The 15,046-nt window shown below is 43.0% G+C and overlaps 1 protein-coding gene across 1 annotated transcript; it reads left to right on the plus strand.

Moving 5' to 3' along the window:
• Nucleotides 1–29: 29 nt before the first annotated feature.
• LOC147462551 (uncharacterized) lies at nt 30–14,220 on the plus strand (the record flags this gene model as incomplete). The annotated part of the gene is made up of 4 exons (XM_086493822.1): nt 30–240; nt 344–389; nt 13,541–13,812; nt 13,921–14,220. Coding segments are annotated over 4 exons (564 nt in total), but the record flags the coding sequence as incomplete, so codon positions are not given.
• Between the last annotated feature and the right edge of the window lie 826 nt (nt 14,221–15,046).

The following is a 15,046-nucleotide window of genomic DNA, read 5'->3' on the forward strand; positions in this document are numbered from 1 at the left end:
CTCGGCAACTCCCCATTGGCCTTTGACCCTATGGCCATGGCGTCAAAATCCGTCCCTATAGACCCTGCCTAACGGCAGTGCCAACAAAGAACAGAGCGTCGACAGAGGCGGGGAACGTCGAACGAGAGACAGAAGGAGACATCGAACGAGAGACAGAGGGAAAAACGAACGCCAGAGAGGAGGGAAGGCTGGAGGAAGGAAATCAAGGTTTGATCATCTCTGGAGCTTTGTCTGTACATGGTGAGTGTGTGTGTGTGAGAGAGAGAGAGAGAGAGAGAGAGAGAGAGAGAGAGAGATGTCACTATGGTAAAAAGGAGGAGCACACAGTTTGCAACGCGTGCAGGTCCGAAATTTCTCAAAGCAAAGCAAGGAGTATCACTTTCCCACCGGTATGCAAGACTGACTCCATTTTGTAATAGCTAGTGTATCTGTGGGTGACGATTGTGTGATTTTTGTTGCCTTGTATTATTTTGCGAATGAAAATATTTGTTCAAATCTTGGAGTAGACATCGACACCCTATGTTGGTCAGTTTTTTTTCGAAATTCATGCCTGTAATAAGAAATACCCTACCATAATTTCTTCTGACCTCGCCTTTTTGATCAATTTCTTTGTTTATTATGAATCAATGTGTGAGTATCTGATGATTATGAGAGCACGCATTAAACGTATAATTGTTAGGCAAATCTTCAAGCTGATTATCTTGTCTTTAATATAAGGAATAGATGCACGCTTGGTTATCTTTGGCCGTTGGTCTATAGTAAAAGTTGAGTTTGTTGATGCATCAATGGACAGAAATGATATTAGATATCTTACTCGTCGTAGAAAGTTTGAAATATAGAGTCTTACTTATTTTGCCTACGCCTATGCCATAACTCGCAGGTTGGAACCTTACAGCCTGATTATGATATGTGATATATCAGTTGGTTAGTCGACTAAGTCTCTATCTTGGGTGTGAGCTATTATATACACTACAACATAACCCAAAGTTATCGACGTTTTATATGTCGACGTCCGTGTTTTTTCACGTTCATATCGACGTACTTATCGTCCGTCGATATATGCGTCGATATGACTGTGGATATACGCGTCTAAAAGCTAATTTTTTCACGCATATATCGACGCAGGTATCGACGAAAGTAATTTGGGGAAAAAAAGTCGAACTCGCGCGAAGGGATCATTTTCACCCTCAACGTACGCGTTCTCAGATCTTGGCCGAAACCTGTTGCGAGGTATTATGGCACTCTTCCTCCCCCTAACCCTTAACCCCTCTCTCTCTCTCTCTCTCTCTCTAGAGAGAGAGAGAGAGAGAGAGAGAGAGAGAGAGAGAGAGAGAGCGGGGTGTGTGTGTGTATATATAGAAAAGAGAGAGAGAGAGAGCGGTGTGTGTGTGTAGGAAAGACAGAGAGAGAGAGAGAGAGAGAGAGAGAGAGAGAGAGAGAAGTGTGTGTGTGAGATAGCGCGTATGGCAAGCCGTAGGTCAATGGGTTTGAATTAACGTCAAATACACAAGCTGTAGGTCAAATCCGGTTGCGTTTTTTTACGAAAAAACGCAGACGGACTTCGAAAATGGCTTCTATGTCTTCTGAAACCATCCGTAGATGATTAGGTAGTCTTTAGGCAATGTCAAGAGCGCGTATAGCAACCCGTAGGTCAAACGGATAGAAGAAACGTCAAATACACAAGCCATAGGTCAAATCCGGTTGCGTTTTTCTACGAAAAAACGTCAACGGACTTCAGAAATGGCTTCTATGCCTTCTGAAACCATCCGTAGACGATTAGGTAGTCTTTAGGCAATGTCAAAAGCGCGTATGGCAACCCGTAAGTCAAACGGATAGAAGAAATGTCAAATACACAAGCTGTAGATCAGATCCGGTTTTTCTATGGAAAAACGCAAACGGACTTCGAAAATGGCTTCTATGCCTACTGAAACCATCCGTAGACGATTAGGTAGTCTTAAGGCAATGTCAAGAGCGCGTATGACAAGCCGTAGGTCAAACGGATAGAAGAAACGTCAAATACGCAAGCCATAGGTCAAATCCGGTTGCGTTTTTCTACGGAAAAACGCAAACGGACTTCGGAAATGGCTTCTATGCCTTCTGAAACTATCCGTAGACGATTAGGTAGTCTTTAGACAATGTCAAGAGCGCGTATGGCAAGCCGTAGGTCGAACGGATAGAGGCAAAGGGGTTTTGCCCGTTACATGCATTGCCATGTACACCTGGGAGTGCACGTATGTGTCTACCCATATAGGATTTGACCAATAAAGACGAGATTTTGACCCGGTGGTCCTGATCTCCGTACACCTTTGGACCGAGGTGTATGGAGATTGCGCAAGACTAGAGAATGCGAGGTAGTTTACATTGTGAGGAGTATACATATTAAAACAACACGGATAGCATGTAGGAGGCGTATACATGGTATATTGTTTTTAAAAAGTTTATGTAAAAACGAAGAGAACTCTGCCGAAATTTCTGCGGGAGCACGGTTGATTTTGGTGCTGCTCGCTTTCTTAGGCAGAGGGCAGGAAGTTTGGTTGTGGTGCCTGTGTCCATCTTTTCATTGGGCACAGGCCATGCTACCTGTCCTCTGCCCAAGAATTTTTTTTTACTGTTATGGTCGTCGATATACGCGTCGCTATACCCGTCTATACCAGCGTCTATATACGCGTCGCTAAGAAAGCCTTTCTATGTGTATATCGACGCTCTTTACGACAGTTTCACAGGGACGCATATATCGACGCGTATAACGACGTTAAGCGTCGCTATATACATCGATAACCCCCTTTTTTGTTGTAGTGTTATCAAGGAAGTATTGCTAGATAATACATTAAGTATTAAAATCCCCATGTGTGTATCTTATCAGGTCTTATGGATGAAGCAACTGATGGAGATTTAAATGATGAAATCTTGAATTCAATAATAGGATTTCAATCTATTTGTGATGAGCACCATGCTTCTGTGGATCTGCAAGATAAAATCCTCAGACACCTATTTGAAGGAATAGGTACATCAAAGGGAAAGCGCTCCACATCTGAAACGCAAAAGAAGCCTCTGGCTTCTCTCTTGATGCAAAAGTCGATGGATTGGGATGGGAAACTTAACGACACACAAGTCCCATGCAAGTGGTCGGACATAATCAAGCTTTACAAAGATATGGGGATGGTTCCACTTGAAGAGTGGAAGTTATGTCTTGGAGATGAGGCCAACTCACACCCTCCCCACTTAATGAAACCAAGCTTGGAGGATGAGCAAGACCACAAAGATGCACTAAAGTGTCATTGCCCAAATATGATTCTTCTAAGAGATTGTACCATATGCTGTGAAAGATGTCCTTTGTGTAGCAGAGGTAGAGATTGTACCATATGTTGTGAAAGATGTCCTTTGTGTAGCAGAGGTAGAAAGGACATAATTTCTTTTCACTTTGTCTCTTTGATAAGCCAGCTAAGACTCTTATGTAAGAGCGAAGCAATATGTTGGGATTTTCTTGCCATGTGGAGAGCAAGAGAAAGATGGCTAGGCAAAGCTAGTCATGAACATCCAGAGCTTATAGATGAGTTTTGGGATGGAGAGAAGACAAGAATCTACCAAGATTTTTGGAATCCGGACAAGGAGTGGGAAGCACTTGTACTATGTGATAATCCTAGGTGTATGCGAGCACATAGAGCTTTTCCAAAGGAGCTAATGTGCAAGTCCTTGCAGAGAGGATGCATCGCTGACCAAGAAGAGTATACTTTTAGGTGCTCAAAGTGTGCAAAACAACTATGTGCTAGAAGGAATTGGGTCAAGGTAATCCTTTCCTCTCTCTTGATTCTCAGACATATGCTTTACTCTATGCTAACAGAAGCTTGTGTTATAGGGAGATCCAAGAAATTTGGCTCTTCTTCTTCATTGGGATGGATTTCAAGATGCATCAACAACACAAAAGGATAGCGCTGTTGTGGAAATTGTTGTTTTAAATGGTGGCAAGAAGTCAATAGTTGGATCTATACCTGTTCTTTTCTTGCCCTTGTCTAATGAGCAGCTTAAAAGAAAGCATGGCGACGTGTTTTCATCTTTTCTTCAACCATTAATGGATGAGCTTGAAACAGCTTTCTTGAATGGCTTTGATGTTGACTATGCTATGCCCAATACGGCCATTTGTGATTACCTTCAAGAGGGAACAACAAGATTAAGATGCATGTTGATGGTGTGGGCGGGTGACCACCCTGCTCAGTGTAAACTTGGTCAAGTAAAAGATGGCAGAATGGCCTTTTGTAGGTGAGACAAGGCAACAGCAGAGTTGCAGCGAGATAGTAATGGCACACATCGCTATGTCTATTCAAACAATAGATATCAAGGCAGATATCCACCTGAGCGATGACATGTAGATGACTTGTGGGAAAGTATTAAAATGTCAAAACGATGTACAACAAAGGAGAAGATGGAAGAGACTTTAAGAGATGCAGGTTTAGCAGGTGAATCTGTGCTGTGGAAACTCTATCATCTTTATGGATTCGATATCTCTAAAGACCTTGCATATGATGTAATGCATGTGCTACCCTTAAATCTCTTTCAAAAATACATAAAGAGATTGATGTCATCAGCTTCTACTCAAACTAAAAAGAAGATTGATCTTGCCGTCAAAGAAGTTACCAATTCTATTCCAAAGCCTATTTTGAATGCAGGTAGATGGCCAAAACATGCTACTACGCAATTCAAAATGTTCAAGGCAGAGGAATGTCAAAAATTTAATCAATGGTGCCTACTGCATGTCCTCAATGTGGTCGATGGTATTAGTGAAGAGGATAAACAAATTGGGATACTTTTAATTGACATCGCCCACATATTTTTTGATTGTAGCCGGAAAAAGGGTTGGACCAAAGAATACAGTGATGTTTGTCACTCCTTATTCTTATCATGGCGTATTCTTTGTGAGGAGTATTATGGTGCCAACTCTTCTCCTCTTGAACACGTGGCAGGTATGGTTAAGTGAAAAAGTAATTCGTTTTGGTTAAGATAAAAGAATTTCTATACCTATTCCTAAAAGTGTTTTGTTTTTACTTGAAGGTAACAGAGAGATCCTAGATGATGTTTATCGACATGGATCTCATGATGGCACATGGTGTTTTCGCATGAGAGAAATGTTTCCAATTATTTGAGCATTCACACCAACAACAAGTCTAATGAGATATCTTACAGCAAGTATCATAGTCGAGTTTTGTGTACTGAAATACACAAACAACTCGATGTAGAGAACGATGGTCTCACAAGTTGTGAAAGAGATATGGTTCTTATACATTCATGCTTGATCCTGCCTGAAAGTTTCGTTCATGGATCAAAAGATAAATGTTTCCCGATACATGAAAAATTTGCTTTTCATACATCTTCTGAGAAGAAGGCCAAAAATATTTGGAATGCTTGTCTTCGATTGGTGTCATGCCCATGTCAGAGCATGATTAAGAAGAAAGGAGTTCTTGTGGGATGAAAGAGACCAAAGCCAATGGACCTCGGCATATTAGAGAAAAATGGGATGATAGAGTTTTGGTTGAGCACATATGGTTATGCATTTACCTTGGATGAAATCCACGCAAATGCATACTTTTACCACAAGGTGTTTATGAATAATGTGAAGTACACTGTGGGGGAGTTTGTGGTCATCCAAGTGCCCAACACACAAGGAGATAACATCATTTTCAGGGGATGTTTAAAGAAAATATTTGCTCATGAACAAGAAGGGGAAGTGAATGTCTTTATCATGGTGTACAGATTACTAGACTACCTTGAGACACTCGATGGGATCTCTGGAATGTGTCTTATCCGCAAAAGCTTGAAGACAAACTGTGCTCTCATAGTTTTGCCTGTTGATTGTTTGCAATGCAAATTTTTTTGGCTTTCACTACAAGAGGTTGTGTGCTCTTGTGACGCTGTTAGCGACGGAAATACACTGGGTTTTTATAACCCCCGGCGTCGCTAAAACCGTCGCTAACAGCGTCGCTACGAGAGCGTCGCTATAGGCGTTGCTATATGCGTCTCTATATAGCGACGCCTATAGCGACGCCTATAGCGACGCTCTCACAGAAGAGTATAGCGACGCATATAGCGACGCTACAGAGCCATAAATAGCGACGCTTATAGCGACGCCTGAGAGAATATTTTTTTGGTGGCAGGGCATTGAATGCCCTGCCACCCATCAACCATATTGTACTTGATTCAGTTTTTAAAAAAAGTGCAAAAGTAGATAATAGACCCAAAATAGTCACCCACAAGACGCATTGTTTGCAAAATTGACAATTGTACACATCATAGGCAAACTGAATTGATTGGCAAATGTAATAATGACAATTGTACAACATCATAGGCATAAAGAATTGATTGGCAAAAGGAATTGCGGTGACAAATGTAATAATATACATGGTTCAAAAAGACGTATAAAATCCGTCTCATGATACATAAGCTACGAGAAACCCTAAACTAATGCTATCTAGCTACGGCTAAACTGACGTCGTCTAATCAGACGTCTCATCGCGTCCAAGCGGCGTATCTGTCGGATTCTGCAAAAAAAGACAATAAGACAGTTTTCAGTAAATATAAACATATAACGACATTTATAAAACAAAACAAAAAATAAAAAAGAGTAAACCCTAATACTAACCATGCCGCCGCGAGAACTGAGAATGTCCATCAGGGCGTTTAAGCCCTTCCTGCCTGCGTACTCGCGCTCGTACGGTGTGGGATCACGTCCTGTCATCGACCACTGTCAAAACATACAAAGATTTCATTATGTTAGAACTAAAAAACTCATAAACCCTAAACTATCGAACATGCATAAAGAGCAATGTGAAAAGACTTACAAAATCGGCCTCAAATGATGCCCATCCACCGCTCCCCAAGTGGTGCGAGCTCCCTGCCTCTACTCGCGCTCTGGCTGCATCCTTTTGTTGCTTCCACTTGTCGGGATTCTCGCGCGCTGCTTTCTTCGCATTCTTCCAATCTTCTTTGGCTAGCCAATCTGGCCTATTCCACCCATTCTTGATTGCTTTTTGCACTTCGGAACGCTTGTGTTTGCAGTATTCGCGCATTCGAATCTTCATCAGGTCTTCATTGAAGCGCTGATCCCGTGTTGGAACGGGAAACTCATCATGAAGTATGCTGATGACTCTGTTTTTTAAATCACTTGGTACTTCACTCCATTTGTTTAGTATATAGTGTCTAAACAGCTGAGAGCAAAGACCACGCATGCGCGAGATCACCTTCTTGCCGTCATCATCCATGATGATGCCGCCGCTGATGTCGACGGAGTAAGGCAAGCCCTCTGGCCGGTGACGCGTGAACCTGGGTGTCCCGGCAGGGGTCTCTAGCGGCGTGTCGATGGGGGTACGGACGTCAGGTGTCTCCACCGGCGTCTGGGCGCCGAAGCGAGGAGTGTCGAGTGGGGTGGCTCCCGGCGGAGTAGGTAGAGGTGTGTAGCTTCTAGGAACAGTCAGCCGTGCAAAACCTGGCGTAGATGGCGATGCTGTGGCTGGTGTGGGGGCGGGCAAAGAAGGGGAGGGTAAAGAGCCTCATCGAACACGAGGCGGTGTGGAGGCATCGGTGGCGGAATCCCCACAACAACCGCCACCGCCACCACTAGAGCGCCGGTGTCTAGACGAGTGTGACGCTCGTCTCGTCGACGCCGAAGCTTCGGAGCGCGCCGAATGCTCCGAAAGAGAGGGAGATGCGGATGGTGTAGGAACGCGCGATGATGCGCCAGAGCGATGACGCTCCACGTACCACTGTCTCTGCTGCGGTGACAAAGAAGAAAGAAACTCCTCATCATCCATACCTGCATTAAACACACGAATATTTAAACTTAATATTGAATGAATAGAGTAGACAATGACGCAAAGACCATTAAATACAATGACGTAATGACGCATATAAATACAATGACGCAATGAATCGAGTGATAAAAGAGGCAAGTCGAAAACTCAGAATTTTCAATCAAAAGATGTGAGCGCGAGTAGAAAAGAGCGTTATACACCATGGAAGCTACTTAGAGAGCCAGAGCTTTTACAGCACGGAGCAAAATTGTTCAAATACAATATTTGTGGCTTTAAGAGATCTCTCTCTCATCCTCGCATAACTCAGCATAACTTCCTATATCTATATAGAGCTCTCCGTTTAAACACATATCCTCTGTTTCATTTTGTAGCTCCTCTGCATGCACCCCATATAGAGTAGTAGCATCTTGATGCTCGTCTGGCACCACCGCAGCGGCTTCTGATTGAGCATCTTCTCTGATCTCCTCCATTGATGTCGTTGTGATTGGTACATGGTAGCCTTCATACGTCCTTGCACTACGAGGGGCTACCTCTATGACGTACCACCAGTTTGATGTAGACTTTGTAGGATGAAATACTACCTGCCAGAGCCACATAACTTACATGGGAGCTTTCAAGCACATAACTTGTAAAAGGGGGATGTTAACTATTTATATACTTACTTGTTCACAATGCTCGGGTAGTACGAAAGTGTCTCTTAGGTCAGTCCATTTCTTAGTAGAATCCACCTCAAGAAAACCAGACTCTCCTCTACGCACAGTAGCGTTTCGACCCTCCATGATTATCTTGAACCATTGCACGTCGAACAAGTCGACAAAAAATCCTCTGTAATCGATCCTCAAAATCTCTTGCAGCGTGCCGAAGTAAGTGAGTTCCGCCACCACGGGATCTGCATCAGAGGAACGTCGTCGACTAGACTGTTCAAATTTTGCCATGATTCCACAATCTTGAGTAAAACGCTTTTTGTCGATTCGTTCCACCCTAAAATGTCGACCTTTACACCATGCTGCTGTGTATGACTTATACTACAACGAACAAAGATTATGAGTGGCCGTTCAAACGTTTATAAATAAAGTCACTTGCTAGTCGTACATTGCAAACTTACCTTGGTCGCGCAACCCCGAGAGTACTCCCACTCTTCTTCAGTCACTTCGTCACCGCATTGTTGTGCGCTTTTCAATTGGTTGTGCAACCATCTTAAGCTCATGAAGGTTGGTAGGCTCTCCAGAACCGCTGGATAGTGCATCGGTGGTCGTCTTCCCCGTCTCCACTCGATTCGTGCCCTTTGTCGCTCTTGCTTTGCATCCTCATATTGTGAAATCCACTTTTGCATCACTGGATTGTGAAGCATGCAAAATCGGTTGATTTTAGCCTCTAGATCTTCCGTCATCTTCTTCTCAACACCGAGATTGCACATGACAATCCCAGATATGCGCTCATCATCTATGGTTCGCCATAGCGTGTCCCGGGATTTATCAAATCCGTCTAGCCACTCTCCAATGTACACTAGGGACTCTGATACCAACCAACCTTCTGCCATGCTACCCTCCGGACGTGCCTTTTGACGCACATATCCCTTAAGCGTTTTCATGAAACGCTCTAAGAAGAACATCCATCTGGAATGAACTGTGCCAGCTATTTCCACCTCATCAACTATGTGAACAAGAAGATGCACCTGAATGGTTAGTATTGTAGTAGGAAAATGTTTCTCAAACATGCACACAAGCTCCGCAGCATTTAGTTTGGCGAATGGTATGGAGTCTACGTCGATCTCCTTTTGTGAGATCCATTGCACCAGCTTTGCAAGTTTGTAGATTGTGTTACGGATGTCGAGAGACAAACATCCCTCAATGGCAACCGGTAAAATAAACTGTAAAGTATGTGCAGCAATGATATTAAAGTCCACATTTTATGCAATGATATTAAAGTCCACTATGAACGTACCTGACACATTTTATGCCAATCGTGTGACTTCAAACCGGTAAGCTTTCCTTCTTTAGTAAAACACGTTCGGAGCGAGTGCATTACGCCAGTGGGGGTCCGCAAAGATCGAATGGCCTCTTTTACTTTGCGTTCTTGGGCTCCTGTGAAAATCCATGGTGCTTTAGGAAGTTTTATCGATCCATCAGACGCTGTTTGCGGCCAATATTGCTCCATACGATCCACATTTCTAAGGTCAACTCTGGCTCCCAAAGTATCTTTCTTGCCGGTCAAATGGTCCCATAGTAGATTACCCACATTCTTGAATATGTGCATTGGATCGAGCAAGTGATTGATCACGAGTCGGGGCCAGTATGGTAACTCGTACCATAGAGATAGTCTCTTCATCCCTGGAGGCAATCCGTCATCGCACATCTCCTTCTGCTCTAACCATGCTTGTGCAGACATCCTTGGTGGCTCTCTTCCCAAAAAGCCGTCGTGTAACACATGATTCTCCGGAAGATACGCTTGATGACCTTCGTAGATTTGCTTCTTCAGTGAGGGTGCCCTACGTGCATTCAGTCTAGGTCCACATGTGACACATGCTCTGTATCCGCTTGTTTGAAGCCCTGCATGTATACACATGATAATAGATCAACTATGGGGAAAAACAAGATTTACAGTGTCTGAGTGAGGAGTGTCAATAGATCACCTGAGCATTCTGTTAGCCCGGGATAGTCATGCATGGTCCACATTAGAATACCTCTGATCAAAGCATTCCGTCGTCCTGTGTGTCGGCTCATATCCACCACCTCTATGCCAATCCACAATTGTTGTAGCTCTTCCAATAGTGGACGAAGATACACATCCATATTCCCCACTTTATATCGCCCTGGCACAATCAAGCTTAGCCATAGGTGCCCCTTCTTCGTAGTCAACCACGGGGGAATGTTGTAGTTGACGATGACAACGGGCCATACACTGTAAATGTTGATCTTTGACCAAATGGATTTACGCCATCCATAGCCAGGCCTAATCGCAAATTTCGAGCTTCCCTGGCAAAATCCGACCATGTTCCATCTATATGTTTCCAGGCTGCGCAATCTGCAGGAATTCGTAGCACACCATCCGAAGATTTATTCTCCTCATGCCATGATGCTAGGGCGGCCATGGACTTACATTCGAAGAAATGCTTGATGCGAGGAAGCAAAGGAAAATGTCGCAAAACCTTTTGTGGAATTTTTGTCCCGTGGAGATCTACTCGATATCTTTCGGAATCACATTTCGGACACTTCTCCATGTCTGTGTATTCCCCTCTGAAAAGAATGCAGTCATTAGGACAAGCGTGGATAGAATTGTAATCCATCCCCAAGTTTCGCAAAATCTTTCTTGCTTCATCTCGGGAATCTGGCATCACATTGTCAGCTGGTAGAATGTGCTCTTTCAGCAATCTACACAACATAAAAATATGATACAGTCGTGTAAAAATCTATCAGATCATTATACATTTAGAGTTCTATTAAAGTAAACTAATTGTAATAGATCACCTGAAAAGCGCTGTGACGCTAGTGTCACTCCATCCAAACTTTGCCTGCATGTTGAGAAGAACCAGGAGTGCTTTCAATCTAGACATACGTGCTCCATTATACAATGACGTATCGGCTTCACTTTTCATATCATCATAGATAAGCCTTTCTGAATCCATGATCGTCTCGATCATTTCATCAATCTCGGGCTCAAACATTGCCTCGTTGGGAATGTGCTCTGCATGATCATCCCCCGAGATGTCAGAGGGTACATCTTGTGGCCTCACATATGCTGCTTGACCAAAGCGCCTGCGAATACGTCTATTGGGTTGCAAGATTGCTGCTTGTTGGCCAGCGTCAGAGTCCGACGAGTTATAATTGGCAACAACTCGATCTATAATAGATGGATCGAACTCGCCAAATTCGCGAACGTGCTGCAAAGAAACACGTCTTGTCCGTCGCACAGCATGCTTGCATTGATTACAAGGACATAAGACCCTCGTTGAGAGATAGGTGTTTCGGTTGGACGGTCCCACATCCTCGTCGCTACTCATAATGAGGATAAAAAACTTATAACCTGGACAACAAATTTAATATTCTATTGGCATTCTTCGTCTTATCTCTCTCTCTCTCTCTCTCTCTCTCTCTCTCTCTCTCTCTCTCTCTCTCTCTCTCTTACCTCACATTCTCTAGTCATGTCCAATCCCCGCACACCTCGGTCTAGAGGTGCACGGAGATCAGAACCACCGGGTTATAATCTCGTCTTTATTGGTCAATACCTATATTTGTGGGTACAAGAAATCTACACACCCACGTCTACATGATACTGCATGTAGTGGACAAAATCCCTTTGCCTCTTCTCTAGCTGTAGCACTTCACTTCATCTTAACATCTTTTCACAGTAGATCTTTTCACTGTTCGTCTAACTCTAAACCCTAAACCGTAAGTAATTCTTGCGTGGACTCGATCTAACGTAAATAAGCGTAAATCTAAATAAACGTAAATCTAACTAAAAATAAAGCTAAATCTAATTTAACGTAAGTCTAATGACTAGAGGTTGTTTAGATGGTCATTGTGTCGGGGATGTAGTGACTCTTGTCGCCCTGAAGATCCACCTTCTTCCCTATCTTCTGAAGACATTTCACCAGTTTTTTTGGATCGACGGAGCCCACCATGAGTGAAGGCAGCAATACCCTATATTCCATTGAGGGCTTTCTTCACCCGCTTCATGCAGGCATCGCAGTCTATGGAGACCCGCATCTAATCTAATATAACGTAAATCTAAATCTAGCTTAAATAAACGTAAATCTAGTTAAAAATAAACCTAAATCTAATTTAATGTAAGTCTACATATAACCTAATCTTTAACGTCTTTTAAGATAGTTTCCTACGACGTTATAACTCTCTTCTTCCTGTGTGTGTGCGCGTGTGTGGATGTGTGTGCCAATAAAAAGAGATAAATGGTATAACCTTTCTATCACCCATGCCAAGTATGATAGATTGATTATGCCATTTCCCTCTTGAATAATAGGTCTTCAGTTCAACTCCTCGTCGGCTAGATCTTTAGGTCTTTTATTTTAATTAGTTTCCTACGACGCTCCCTTAGTTTCTCTTTCTTTCTCTCTCAATGTGTGTGCGTTTTTTTGGATCGTATGCATGTTTTCTTTCTCTTTTCCTCTTTCAATGTGTGCGTTTTTTGTTTATGCATGTTCTCTCTCTCTTTTCCTCTCTCAATGCGTGCGTTTTTTGTTTATGCATGCTCTCTCTCTTTTTCTCTCTCAATGTGTGTGTGCATTCTTTGTTTATGTATGTGTGTGCGTTTTTGTTTTTGTTTGTACTCTCTCTCTCTCTCTCTCTCTCTCAAAAACACTATGTGTGTGTGTATGTGTGTGTGTGAGAGAGAGAGAGAGGGAGAGAGAAAGAGGGGAAGGGAACATGAGAATGAGGAGAGGGAAGGAGCATACCTGGCTCTCCTTCCTCTCCTCGTGTGTGTGTGTGTGTGTGTGTGTGTGTGTGTGTGGAGAAGAAAAGAGAGAGAGAGAGAGAGAGAGAGTGAGGGAGAGCGTTACCTGCTCTTTGCTTGAGGGCGCCGAAAAACTCAGATCTGAGATCTGAGTTTTTGGGCGCGCTCGGTTATTTTTTTTACCCCAGCTGGCGTCGCTATGAGCGTCGCAAATTTACAAATAAATTTGCGACGCTCATAGCGACGCTTATAGCGACGCTCATAGCGACGCCGGGAAATTTTTTTTTGAGCGTCGCTGTGTGAGCGTCGCTAATATGAAGAGCCTTTTGTAGTGTTTGTACAAGGTTGGATGAAGAAGAGATACTTTATGAAACTAGCGGCTCCAAAGTTCGCTCGAGATTAGTATGTCCAGGAGATGTGGGGTGTATCCCGCAATGGATTGAGGAGGGTGACTTTGTCCTTGCAAGGCAGACTCAAGATTTGAATAGCACTGCATTTGTGAGAAGTGTGGATATGGACAACGAAAGGGCACTTGTAGCATGGGAAGATGAGGAACATGGACAAGAGTGGGTGGATTGGAAACACATCTACAAGGTTATGCAAGGTATTTAACTTATGTTTAGTAGAATACATCTATTTTACTTTGTTGTTTTTCTTTATTTTGTCGTGGAATCATGTTTATATTCCTTCTCTTTCTTATGGTTGTTTGTAGATAATTCTATGCATTGCAGTCCTGAGATGACTTGACTATGGATTGTTCGATCATCCAACGAAACTATTTTATTTTTGTTAGCTGGTGCATAATTCTTGCACTTACAGTTTTGTCAAACAATGATTTTGATATGTAAGCAAATCTATGTTTCTTGTTGGACTTTGCCAAAAGCTTAGTGACTTATTTACAGTTTAGTTTCACCAAGTTCCCGAGGTCGATGCAAGTATGTAAGAGATCAAAACAGGTATGTAAGAGATCAAAACAGTGACACAATTAATGCATTTGGGCAAAATTGATAACTTGTGCGCTTTTTGTTAGTGGTGGGTTTTTCTTTGTTTTTGTTTTTGTTTCTTTTCTTCCTTTTTTATTTTGTGGGACAATGGTGGTAAATGAAAAGGCACGTATTGTTGTTGTAGTGCTGGCAAGACTGGTGGTGGGAGCAACAGAAGAGGGTGCTTCGGTGGAGCTGAAGTATGGACAATGCTGTTCCCCATGACAGGGACAAGCCGCAAGAAGGCAGCAGGATTATGAGGGAGCTTAAATAGGATTGAAAGAAAAATGGAAAGGACTGAATGACTTGATTCATTCAAATGATTCGTCCATTATTATATGCCTCTGGACATTGCCAGTAAAGGCATCGCCAGCTGTGTCTTGGGGTCTGTGGTCTCTTATGGATGCTTGTGGAGGGGATTCTAATCAACTTCATCATTTACTTCACGTGGACCACTTGTTGCCTAGTGGCATGCTGTGGCTTTGGGAGCACATATTTTCGCAAAGAAACTTCATGGGTGTTAGCATGACGAGTCAGTGACTCAGGAACTTTAGGGCGAGTCAGTGGCACAGGGACTTTAGGGCCAGAATCCAGCATGCATGAAAGCCGTGAGATAGCAAAAAATGAAGATTAAGCTTGGAATGAGGGGAAGCTTACAGAATTCTAGACCTTGGAAACCTTGGAAGCTTGTTCTTGAAGGGATGCCAATGTTGTGTTCATTTCACATCAGATAAAGTCATCTGAAGGAGGGGGAAAAATTCAGTTTTGGAGCTACATTTTGAATGTTTGCCTTGTGCATAATTTCATAGTTTACTCGTCTAGTCCATGATTATGTGGATGATAAAGTTGTTTGTC

This window comes from Adiantum capillus-veneris, chromosome 2, assembly GCF_014529385.1.
Source record: "Adiantum capillus-veneris isolate H3 chromosome 2, ASM1452938v2, whole genome shotgun sequence".
Taxonomy (NCBI): Eukaryota; Viridiplantae; Streptophyta; class Polypodiopsida; order Polypodiales; family Pteridaceae; genus Adiantum; species Adiantum capillus-veneris.